This window comes from Scylla paramamosain, chromosome 14 (genome assembly GCF_035594125.1).
Source record: "Scylla paramamosain isolate STU-SP2022 chromosome 14, ASM3559412v1, whole genome shotgun sequence".
NCBI lineage: Eukaryota > Metazoa > Arthropoda > Malacostraca > Decapoda > Portunidae > Scylla > Scylla paramamosain.
The window spans coordinates 13,019,923-13,032,422 of NC_087164.1; the positions used below are offsets into that span (position 1 = coordinate 13,019,923).

The window sequence follows — 12,500 nt, forward strand, 5'->3', positions numbered from 1 at the left end:
TCAGTACGGAGTCATGTATATTGAAGGGCTATTTGTAATGTATGAATGGTCTCACAACGCATATAAGTGGTGCTGGGATTTAATGGGAAAATATTTATACATCATATCTCTTATCTTAAATACAATGATCCACTGTGATTTAAGATTACTATATACTTCTCTAATTTAAGCTGGTTACGTATAGGCATGCTTACATATAGACACATAGCTACGGTCTTCTCTTTTCTTTTCCCCTCCTCCCCCTCCTCCACACAAAAACACACATACACACACGCAAAACAAAGGTGCAAAAAGTGACATGAGGAGGTGGTTACGTATAACCTTACATACATATGCCTATGATCTTCCTCCTTATCCCCCTTTATTCTTCTCCTCCTCCTCCTCCTTCTCCTCCTCCACGCGCACACACACACACACATACACACACACGCAAAACAGAAGTGCAAAAACTGACACGAGAAGGTGGACAGAAGACCCACATGTTACCACCAACTTGTCAATTACTCCTCATCCTCCTCTTCCTCCTCCTCACGGCGGTACAACAAAGGACTAACGCTCTCCCGCACTCAAGGGTTCACGATGCCTTATGACAGACAGTACGGGGTACCAGCGTTCTTTTTTATACACCCGTGTCTTCTGTCCTGGCGGTACCGAAGAGGAAGTCACGAGGCGTTAAAGGAGACCCGTACTCAGAAAGACGTGAACAAAAAAAAGGGTGGAAGTTAAGTAACAAGGGACGGTATTTGTTTGTTAGTCTCCAGAAAGCATTAGGAGGTTATGAGACGCATGGCTGTTGTGTCTTCATTTTCTCCTTTTTTTCATTTTTTTATTGGAGGTACCAGAGCTTGTGTGGTGAAAGGGTTGGAAGGTGAGAAAAGAAGAAAACTCGAGCGTAATTCTAGTGATTCACAAAGATTCTGGATCATCACTGGGGGAAAGCGCTCACGAGAACTTAGCCAATCATCTTTGTGGTCTTTGTAAACAGTCCTTATGAAATCCAGGTGTTTCAGAATACAAGCCACAACACATTAAATTAGGTTAGGTTATGCATAAGAACGCAACTAATTACTTTTGCACACCTTTGTAAACGGTTCTGATGAAAGTCCAAAGCCTTTAAGAATACAGATAATAACAAAAGTCACCCCAGAGAACCCGACTAATCATCTGTGGCCCTTAAAAATAGCCCTGACGGGAGACCAAGCTCTTTAGGAACGCGGCTTATAATGGAGCTTAATACAACACCTGGTAATACAGAAGCCAAGTGAACATTCAAGGGAACCCAGGTAACTATAACTGTGGTCTATGAAAACAGTCGTCATGAGAAATTAAAGCCTTTACGAATACAAACCATAATATAACACCAGATACGATTCGGAAAACTCCAACTTAGTACAAGAAATGCATAAAATAAATAAGCAGAAAAAGCACAGAAAGCTGTTGAATTATTTTGACAGCACAGACAAGTGTTAATCCTCAGGTAAAGAAAATGACGCACATAGTTTTTGCGTTTTCATACCTCAGGGTTCTACCAGGTAAGAGTAATCTCATTAGTACTGCAGAGGAACCCCAGGTAGTACTGATGTAAGAAAGGAAGGAAGGAAGATGAAAGAAAAAAGAAGGAAGAAAGGAACGAATGCTGGCTGGAAAGAAATAAAGAGAGAAAGAAAGAGAATAAATGAGAGGAAAAATGAGTGGAAGATAGTATGCCAAGTCAACACTCACCTCTTTTCTGCATGAAGGAGAACAGCTCATCGAGGAACTCCTTTCCGCTTCACATCATCACTGAGTTCGTAGAGCTGCAAAGATACGAGAAACACACACCTGTCATCACACACCTGAATACCCCTATCCACGCCTACACTGGCTAACATCAGGTATGGTGATCTTAGCCATTATCAAGAGCAGTTTTAGTTGTTTCATTATGAGCAATGTATTTCAGTATGTTCTCATTTATATTTCATGATCTTAAGATTAGTATTATTGATGCTGTGCTGTGCTGTGTTAGGCTGTTATGCTGACTAATATGCTACTACTGTGAAGGGCATGCACGTAATGACTGTGTGTGTGTGGTGTGTGTGTGTGTAGAGAGAGAGAGAGAGAGAGAGAGAGAGAGAGAGAGAGAGAGAGAGAGAAGGAGAGAGGAGAGAGAGAGAGAGAGAGGAGAGAGGAGAGATGAGAGAGAGAGAGAGAGAGAAGGCACATAAAATCTTGGAAATTTAAGATGAAAATCACACAATATTTCTTACTTATTTTAATTTCTGCTTAAGGGTCAATCTCTCTCGCCTTTCTCGACACGTAGCATATTCCTCCCCATCACCCTTCAGCCGCACATTAATCAGTATAAGTGCGGCTGATCTTACTAAGTAAATCCTCGTCAGAGTTTCTTGGTCAGGAAGAGACGCACTGATATCACAGCTCAGTATCAGGAAGCAAGCGTCATCATAAATTAGTTGGATATGCTGCACAAGGTTATGTAAAAGTAGTGAATCGGTCTTTTGCTTCGTTGCATTTATGATGTGAAGCTGCGTGTGTTTTTATGTTTGCTTGGAGTGAGTGAGTGTGTGTGTGTGTGTGTGTGTGTGTGTGTGTGTGTGTGTGTGTGTGTGTGTGTGTGTGTGTGTGTGTTTTGGGGGAAAAGGGGGAAAGTGTGAACGTGCCGCGACTTAACGAAAATATTTCTATTCTGGTCTCTTATGGTCTTATTTTGCTCTTGTTTTTCCTTAACATTGAGTAATATAAAAAAGAATATATATATATATATATATATATATATATATATATATATATATATATATATATATATATATATATATATATATATATATATATATATATTTAGGTAGACATGTAAAAGAGGGAATAACAGATTGATTTTCTTTTTTTCTAGATTTCAATGTAAAAAACTAGCGATAGTTTTTATGTGAGAAGAGTTCTGTCCAAGGGCAACAACAAAAAGGGAGACAAAAGCGTACAATCAAAAGGAAATTACTATTTCAATGGTACTAAAGAACTACAGAGACACAGGGTACATAGACAGCAGTATATAAACAGCTTACAGTCAATATGTATATGGTATGTGGCATGTCAGTAGTATGTATGCATGTACGTATACACAAGCTACACGTCACGCATATACACGGTGATTACAAACATACTAATGACGATGACAAGCAAACAGCACTTCACCCTTTTCTTGGGATCAGTAATCGGTCAATGATAGTGTGAAATTCCACTTTAATTGGCGTTTTTTCTCAGTCTAAACTCTGATCTGCTAAGAACCTATCAATGCTCAGGTTACATGAAACAGTCAGCAGATCAGGGGAGTTAGGAATGAGTGAAGAGGCAAAACACAGCGGAGCCGAGTGCTTCAGGTTGCTAGACCGATGACCATGACTAAACTTGGCCATTCAGCGGGTCACGAACTGGTATGTCTTGCACCTGAACGTTTGCACAGAGCTACATGTCCCTCTCCTTGAACCCTTTTGACTCCTATGGTCGTCCGTAACACTCAGAGCACTGTGAGGAATCGTTCGCATGGACAGGGATGGAAGAAAGAAAAGAAAGTTGATTTTGTCTACAGAACTGTGACTTTGGTACAAAAATAAGTGAAAAAAAAAATGTATGCACGTGGTTAAGGGAACTTATTGTCTGCCCTCATTCAGAACACTGTGAGGAATCGTTTGCATGGTCACAGATAGATGAGGGAATAGGTTAAATTGTTCTTTTCTAAGCTATGTAACTGTGACTTAAGTATGAAATAAATAAAAAGAAAAGTGGTTATTGGAAAGAATAGTCTGGTAGTGAAAAGATAACCCAAGCCATCGTCTTACATACACACATAACGATTATTTGAACCTGATCTGAGTATAGGGACCAGAATGCGAGGTGCCATGCGCTGGGGAACATCAGGTCACCGCATCATGGCGCAGCGAGTGAGGGCAACATTTTATAGCGGCGTCAGGCCCTGCAGGCGCGGGTGAAGGAGCCTCTCGCTGGCCGCCTCCCATCTATTACTGCCTGCAGATAATGGGCTGGCCTTATGCGATGCTGAATCTGATGACTTGTACAAATTTGGAAAGATACACACACAAAAAAAAAAAGGAGTGGGGCCCCCTTTCACCCTGCCTCCCTTAACGCTGCCTCTGATAAACCTTTGTGCTCAAATGAAGCAGTCAAGGCGAAGCAAGGCGTCGTGGCGCTGCTTAATACCCCGCGATCCTCCTCCACCTCGATGCCACTCGTGATCCCTGCGTGGTAATAATAATAATAGACTCCTAACGGTTGCTAACGACTACACGCTGTACGTTTTATGACACGCATCTCGTAAATATGTATATGTAGGCGATAGTTACAGCGATCGGGGTTCATTCTCGGCCAGCGGGTTGCCATGTGTTCCCTCCGCGGTGTCCCTAGCTGCCCCTGCACTGGCTGGCTGGCCGCTCCCTCCCCCTCCTGTCCCCCCCCACCAGTGACGGACAGGATAAGCATCGCAGTCATAACCTGTGGGTCTCGCGCAGCTAACACACCGTTCCTGCCACACACGCCGCACTCACCACACCACCGCGGCATCACACGCCACACACGCCACGCCCGGGGTGGTGTGGCAGTGGTGAAGCGTCGGGCGAGGCGGCAACCCACACCCTGCCTCCAGTACTATCGGGCCCCTTCCCCTCCTCCCGCCTGTGATTCATCAGCGCCACGACGGGGATGAATTACTGCAATAATTACCATGATATCAACATTACTGCCGCAGCCCCGCGGGACGCCAACACTGTGGGTTTATCCCTTGATTAAATCCCCAATATTTTACGCTGAAGTGGGTGTGAGGGCGGCTGAAGCATGGCCCCGCTTGTCACGCCCGTCAGCCACCCGCTGCGCACCCAACTTAATTGTTTCTGTGCATCGGGGCCGCCCATCACACCCGCTCCACCACAGCAACCTAATCCTTTCATTATCAGATCAGTTTAATTTTTCAGGAAAATAAAGGATTTTTCAAATTTATGATGCTAATTTTTCCAGTCAAAGTTCAAATTCTTATCTAGTATATTTACTTTCTCGTGGTGACCTCGCCTTACATTTTTCTTCTGACAAGCAGCTAATGACTCCTATAAAAGAACACAGGAACATAAGGGAAGCCGCAAGAAGCTAGCAGGCCTACACGTGGCAGCCCCCTGTATAAGACCTGCATCCACCTACCATCTTCATCCATCTAATCCCTTCAAGCTCCCTAATGACTCGGCGCTACCAGCCTGATTACTGAGTGTATTCCATCCATAATCAACCATACTGGAACCAATTTCTTACTGTCTCTTTATTAATATCTAGTTTTATCAATATGACGAAGAACGATGTATACGACTATGTAATGTACAGCATAGCTCTCCTCAGCCTCGTCCTCACTTGGATGTAAATGGAGTAATATAATCTAATGCTTCGGAGAAAGGTACGCCAAAAATGTAGTGAGTGTCCGCTGCTTCCCGATACGAGGTTCATATCCGATGCGATAATTTGTGAACGTCAAGGGCTGATCGCTGAGGGGAGGTGAGATGCGGGGAGGGGAGGGAGAGGGAGGCGCGGAGGGGAGGGGAGAGGCGAGACGGGTTGGGTGTCACTGAAGCATGATGTTTCGCGGCCCTCGAAGATTGATCACGTCTTGCCCTGAACGCGGGGACACCCTACACCCTACACCCTCCCTCCCTCCCTGCCCGCGTCGCGCCGTCACCCGGACATCGCCTCGCTCTAACTGCACGTCATGGCCTCACCCGGCGCCCGAAGTCCGATTACCCAAAAGAAACGCATAATTGCAAGCTATTTTCCTCGCCTGTGGTCAGCAAGAAATGAGCGCCGCCGTCCGTCCGCTACGTGACCGAGAAGACAAAGGCATCGCATTTAAACTTAGCCACACACGTTCCCGAAAGGAAGATGATTGATTCGTCAACGTAAATGTGGAGCTAAAAATTCCTCAAACCTTACAAATATTGTGCTGTCTTAAGCAATGCCGGTGACTCCCCCAGATCACAGGAACCCACAGAAGTCCCCCGCAATAAGCTGGGGAGACGCAGCCTGGGGGAGGGGCGGGGGAAGGACCACCCAACCCCCTCCTCCCAAGACGCTTATGAAGCCACAAATGTTACCTTAAGATTTCTTAATATGCGATTCAGGACTTCGGCCTCAATTTAAGCTTGCTAAATGGATCACGCTCGATCTCTGCGGGGATGTGTGCACTTCCTTCTTGGTTTTGCAGTGACGCCAAGCATGAGACCGTACGCCCACGTACACACCCCACGCGTCACTCTGTTCTCATCTCCCCTTCCCACTGCACCCTCTGTGTCTTCCATTCTAACAAATTTTACTAAGTTTTGGATATTGTTTTCCATCTTCCATATTAACACCGCGTCTTTTACTTGGTTTTGAGTGTTGTCTCTTATATTTCACCGTCCCCAGTCTTTCATATTAACAGTGCTTCTTGCACTTGGTTTTGCATATTGATTTTTTTAACCCTTTCACTGCTCAACAAATATTTCCCTTCAATACTCTGAACTTTTTAAACGCTATTTTTAAACTAAGATTTCATAAATATATCTGTAAGGTGAAAAAATAAGTTTAACCTTCTGTTTACTCTTCTTTTCTCTCCTGCGCCGCTAAACAAGCCCTTTTTACAACACTAGGAAGATTAACGAAGGATGACCATACCAGTAAAAGGATTAACATTTTGCCGTCCCCGTAATAACTCTTCTTTTTACTCACCTTTTGTATCTTTCTTCTGTTACATTCAAGATCATATTTTCAAATGTTTCGATAATCTATCTCTATTTTTTAAACATGTTCTAGCGGAGCTTACTGGGGTTTCCAAGAGTGCTTTTTCAAGTGATTAACATGATTTTTTCACTATGAATATGAAAGACGTTATTAGAATCAGACTGTCTAATCTATGTGGCCTTTGAAAACAGTCCCAATGAAAATCAAACACACTGAGGGACACGAATGCAAGGAATGAGTAAGATATAAATGATCCCATAATAACGGAGGAGTTAAAACCCCATGCTTCTCTTTCAGAGGGGCATGCTGCACTTATCTGTAACATTAACTGGCCGCCGCCTTGTCATCTTGCTGCTGCGACACCGTAACTCAGTATTTCCAAGTCTCTCTCTCTCTCTCTCTCTCTCTCTCTCTCTCTCTCTCTCTCTCTCTCTCTCTCTCTCTACTGACCCGCTGCTCTTGTCATATATTAAGATCTTTTTTTCTCCTTCCTCCTCCTCCTCCTCCTCCTCCTCCTCCTTCTCCTCCTCCTACTACTACTACTACTACTACTACTACTACTACTAAGACTGCTACATGAATACGCAACAAACACCACGATGACGCAACAAAAACAGCACTATACATACACACACACACACACACACACACACACACACACACACACACACACACACACACTTAGTCCCTTCCCTCCACAACACTTAGCAGCTTACGACGAGTGCGAGAGAAAAAAAAATAAAAAAATACGAAAAAAAAAGTAGCATCTCCTGAAGCCACGCACTGACTCTCGGAACAAGCGGGCGTTGACACTACCATGCAAGTCACCACCTCGTCCCTTTCCTTTCGTCCCTATTCGTTCCTCTCTTTCAACGCCCGATACACTTATAGACTCACTGATGTACTATGGAATGAGTGACCAATGCACTGACTGACTAACTAAATCACTGGCCGACTGGCTGACTGATACACTGACTGAATAAATAATATACGGACTGACTGACTGGCTGATAAACTAATAGAATGACTGAATGATCGATACGCTAACTGACTGATGCACTGACTGACTGACTAATACACTGACTGGCTGACTGACTGATGCAGTAAGACTAGTTAACTGGTACATTAATAGAGCGAGTGACAGACTGAATTTGTTGTTTGTTTTTACAAGGAAAATAATAATCTAGTTAGCATTCTCACGCCTGTGTTGAATTACTGATGTGAATAATGATCTGATTGACTGACTGGCTGATTAACAAACGCATTACCATATATTTTTTTTTTTCATTCGTCTTCACTACATTGCTTATTATATTCTTTTTTCTTCATGTCTGTCTCCCTTCACCTTTCCTTTCCCTACTATTATTACCTTCTCTTTCATTTCCCCCTTCACCTTTCCCTTCACCGCCCCTACACCTTCCCTTTCCTTTCCTCACATCCTTTCCCTTCTCTCTTCTCTCCCCTTCATCACCCCTACACCTTCCCTTTCCTTTGCCCGTTTTCCATCTCCTTCCTTTTCCCCTTCATGTCTACACTCCTCCCCTACACCTTTCCCTTCACCACCCCTACAGCTACACTTTCCTTTCCCTATTTCCCCTCTATTCCCTTTCCTTTTCCTTTTTCCTTCACCACCACCACCTACTCTTTCTTCCCCCCATTTCTCTTCTCCTTCCTTTTCCCCATTCTGTCTCCACCACTCACTCTACACTATTCCTTTCACCCTCCCCACTATCAAACTACACCCATAACAACTCTCCCCATCCCTGCCAACTCCCAGCTCCCCCCATGCAACTCAGCCCCGTCCCATGCCTTTCCCATTCCTGTGATCGCATTCATAATAATAAAAAAAAAAAAGTTAATTGCTGTTATTTACATAATCGTCGCCATCACACGGTACAGACATGTGCTTTGCTGTCCACAGATGTGTGTTGTGAGGTGAAGGAGGGAGGGAGTGCGTGGGGGAGTGAGAGGAGGGGGAGAAGAGGTCAGTAATGTGAAAGGAAGTGTAGAAGAGAGGAAGAAGGGAGGGAAGTGCGTAAGGGAGGGAAAGGAGGGGACGAGTGCTGGGGAAAGAGAGAGATGTCAGAAGGAAGGGGAAGATGGGAAGGATGTCACGGTTGGGGAAAAAAAAAAGTGCATTGGATCACGGCTGGGAAGAGAAAGGGCTACGTGAGAGAGAAGAGGAAGAAAAAGATGTTGAATTTAGCCCTCAGCCTCAGGGGTACAAGGGATGTGGGGGAGGAAGGTAAAGATGTCACAGCGTTAATATTGGGGGTAGGAAAGTGGGGAAAGAGGTAAGCAATGGGGGAACAAGAAGGATGAGTGTGAGAGATGGGAGGAGGAGGGAGCAGTGGGTCAGTGTAGAGGAAAAGAAGGGAAGGATGTCAAGAGTTGAGGAAGTAAGGATGTTGGATAGAAGATGGGTATGTAATGAAGGAGGGTACATAGTGTGTCAAGGCAGGGGATGGAGAGGTATGCGTAAAGGAAGGGGAACAGAAGGAAAGGATGGCAATACTGAGGGAGTAGAGGTGTTGTTGGGGAAGGGCGGCAGTGTTGTAACCTTCGGAAGACCAAGTGTGGGGACGAAAAGATAATATTTAATTAAATATCACATATTTTATCTTTCAACTCGTAATCAGGGAGAGAGAGAGAGAGAGAGAGAGAGAGAGGAGAGAGAGAGAGAGAGAGAGAGAGAGAGAGAGAGAGAGAGAGAGAGAGAGAGAGAGAGTTTTATAATCGCTCAGATACCCGACAGCGATGGCGATGATTACGAAGGTGGCGAGAAAGAAAGAAAAAAAAAAAAAAACTGAATTAGGAAGAGGAGGAGGAACAGGAGACGGAGGAGGAGGAGGACGAGAATAAGAAGAAAAATGGGAATAAAAAACATGAAATATAAACGTGAAAAATTATCCTGAGAAAGAGCATGAATCCCTTCTAGAAATGAAAGTAAGATAATAAGTCAACAAAAAGCTGTAATTACATGACTAAGTATCAAGCTACACTCATAAACACACACACACACACACACACACACACACACACACACACACACGCACGTACACACACTTACACAATCTATTTATCATATTCATATTCAAGTCAGTAAAAATAAGATAAAGAAGTAAGATTTTGTCGGTCTTCAGTTGGAAAAAAAAATAAAGAAGTACCATATTTTTCATACTACCAACACTACAGAACAAAGTCGAACAGTACAAAGAAATCAATTCAATAAATGAGCACAAAGAAAGAAAACAAAACAAAGACAGTGAGACATAAAATACACACTTCAACGCACAAACAAACGCACATACTCAGACCACGTAAATAGTCAGAAACACAGACAGTTGAACACACAAACTCACACACACACACACACACTCACACACACACACACACACACACACACACACTAAGCTACAAAAAAATAAAAAATAAATAAATAAATACATAAAAAATAGTTGAAGGCACGTACAATGAGACAGAAACAAACACGGAGACACTTGATATTACAAATAGACAAACAAACAACGACAAAAAAGACGAAAAGAAACACAAACAACCATCACACACACACACACACACACACACACACACACACACACAGTCAGCCACACAAAAACAACACAAACAAATTAAAAAAAAACACGAATCCATAGACAAAACAGATAAAAAAAAATTCACATAAACAAGTGAGACAAAGAAAAAACAGACAAAAGAGAGACAGATAGAAGGAAATACAGCGGGACATTGACACAGCCCTGAGGAACCACGGCCATCTCAGTACACACACACACACGGAGAAGACCCTCAAGGTAATGACAATAATCGGAACAGAAGCCTTGCATTAACAGAGGCAGCATGGAGGACGGGGCGTGGCTCAGAGAGAGAGAGAGAGAGAGAGAGAGAGAGAGAGAGAGAGAGAGAGAGTATTGATGGTGAATGTCGTACAAACTGTGATACTGATGCGTACAATGTCCCTTTTTTCTAACAATTTTTTATTTTTTTTTCAGCGATAATGAAAACTTAATTGCAAACTGCAGCTGTACCTTATAAAACATATGCGCATATATTATCACACACACACACACACACACACACACATGCATAATGGTTTCGCACTGTCATCGATAAAACTTTAACTTCCGTTGCGTTCTCTACTGAAACTACGCAATCAACCAGTATCCGGCCAGCCACGTAACTAGCTAATAACCAATTAACTAAGTAGATTGATAGCTATTCAATGTATAATTCGGTTTATTCTTCTTAAATATATCTCCAATGGTTTTTCAAGATTTAACATATTGCTTGATTTCTCTCTCTCTCTCTCTCTCTCTCTTCCTCTCCTCTCTCTCTTCTCTCTCTCCTCTCTCTCTCTCTCTCTCTTTCATCCCTGTTTAATTCTTTCCCCATTCACTCCTCGGTCTTATCTTCCTTCTCTAACGTCCTTCCATTCCCCACCTATTCCTTTAAGAAAATAAGAACATAAGAAATAAAGGAAGCTGCAAGAAGCCACCAGCTGTACACATAGCAGTCCCTGTAAAAAATATACCTATCTATTTCCACCTATCATCCCCGTCCATAAATCCGTCTAATCTTCTTCTTACGCATGCCTCTGTCCTCTCACTCTCTCCCACTCTTTCCCTCTCACTCACTAGCCACTCCGGGTCATAATTCCCCATCCGGACTATCATTCTCCGTGTCGACATTTCATCCCCGCGGTTCAGACAACGCAAGAGAGATTCCAAGGCTGGTGTAACCCCATAACCACCCTTGGCACGCCTTTAACCCACACACTAGTATATAAACCACCCCCCGCCCAACGGCCTCCACACGCTCAACACCCACACACTCCACCCACACTTCGCGATATTCATCCATACCTTCACCCTCCGATCGAGTCGTAAAGAATGGAAGGTGGTTATGCTTTTGAAAGTTTAGAGAATTTGTGTTGATATTCCTGTGTGTCTGAGTTCCGTGCAGTGTTTGTAGAAGGTAAGATTGCCAGAGAGGGAAGGGAGTGAGGAATGCAAAGTTGCAGTGTCTTCTCTTAAATTGTTATATCAACTCTGGTACACTCAAGTCGTTGGAGTTTTCAAGGGTATTTTGATGGTCTTGTAGTGACAGTTAAATTGACGTTGCATTAGTAATAAGGAAAATATTGACTGGGGTCGTGTTCTCATAGGTGTCACCGTCCTTCAGTCAAATCGTTACACCAGCTCGTGTAGTTAGGTTGTGATTTTCAAGGATGTTTTGTAATCTTCTGGTGATAGTTAAACATACGCTGCATCATCAGTAAGGGAAAATATCTACTGGAACCTGACTGACTATCTTTGTGGCATTCGAAAATATTATAGAGGAGAGAATACAATGCTCAAGAATACAGAACCTTCAGTTGTTGAGGAACCCTGCCTTGCTTCCATCTTGCCTCGCTCCGTTACACTTTGACCCTGCCTCATTTTGCGTCACCTTTACCCTGCCCCACTCTGACGGAGGTTGTTACCGTGGTGTTACTGCTGCTTGGAATTGAAGATCGTTGCAAATTGACAGTTATAGATTTTTTTTTTTTTTTCAAGAAAGACTGGACAGGGCAAACAAAAACGGGGAGAAAAGACGAAAAAAAAAAAAAAAGGGCCCTCTCAACTTGCTGCTCCTCAAGTTAGTATTAGGTATGAATAAAAGTACAAGACATCCAGTATGAAATAATGTAATAGGAAGAAGAAAAAAAACTAATAATAATAAAG

The 12,500-nt window shown here is 43.2% G+C and overlaps 1 protein-coding gene across 1 annotated transcript in view; it reads right to left on the reverse strand.

The window, feature by feature from the left end:
- Window positions 1–1,721: 1,721 nt before the first annotated feature.
- LOC135106885 (uncharacterized) overlaps window positions 1,722–12,500 on the reverse strand; it is a 175,160-nt gene continuing 164,381 nt past the window's right edge. Inside the window, exon 5 of the mRNA XM_064016258.1 lies at window positions 1,722–1,796. Coding sequence (XP_063872328.1) covers window positions 1,749–1,796 — 48 coding nt within the window. The 3' untranslated portion in view covers window positions 1,722–1,748. The remainder of the gene's footprint in view (window positions 1,797–12,500) is intronic.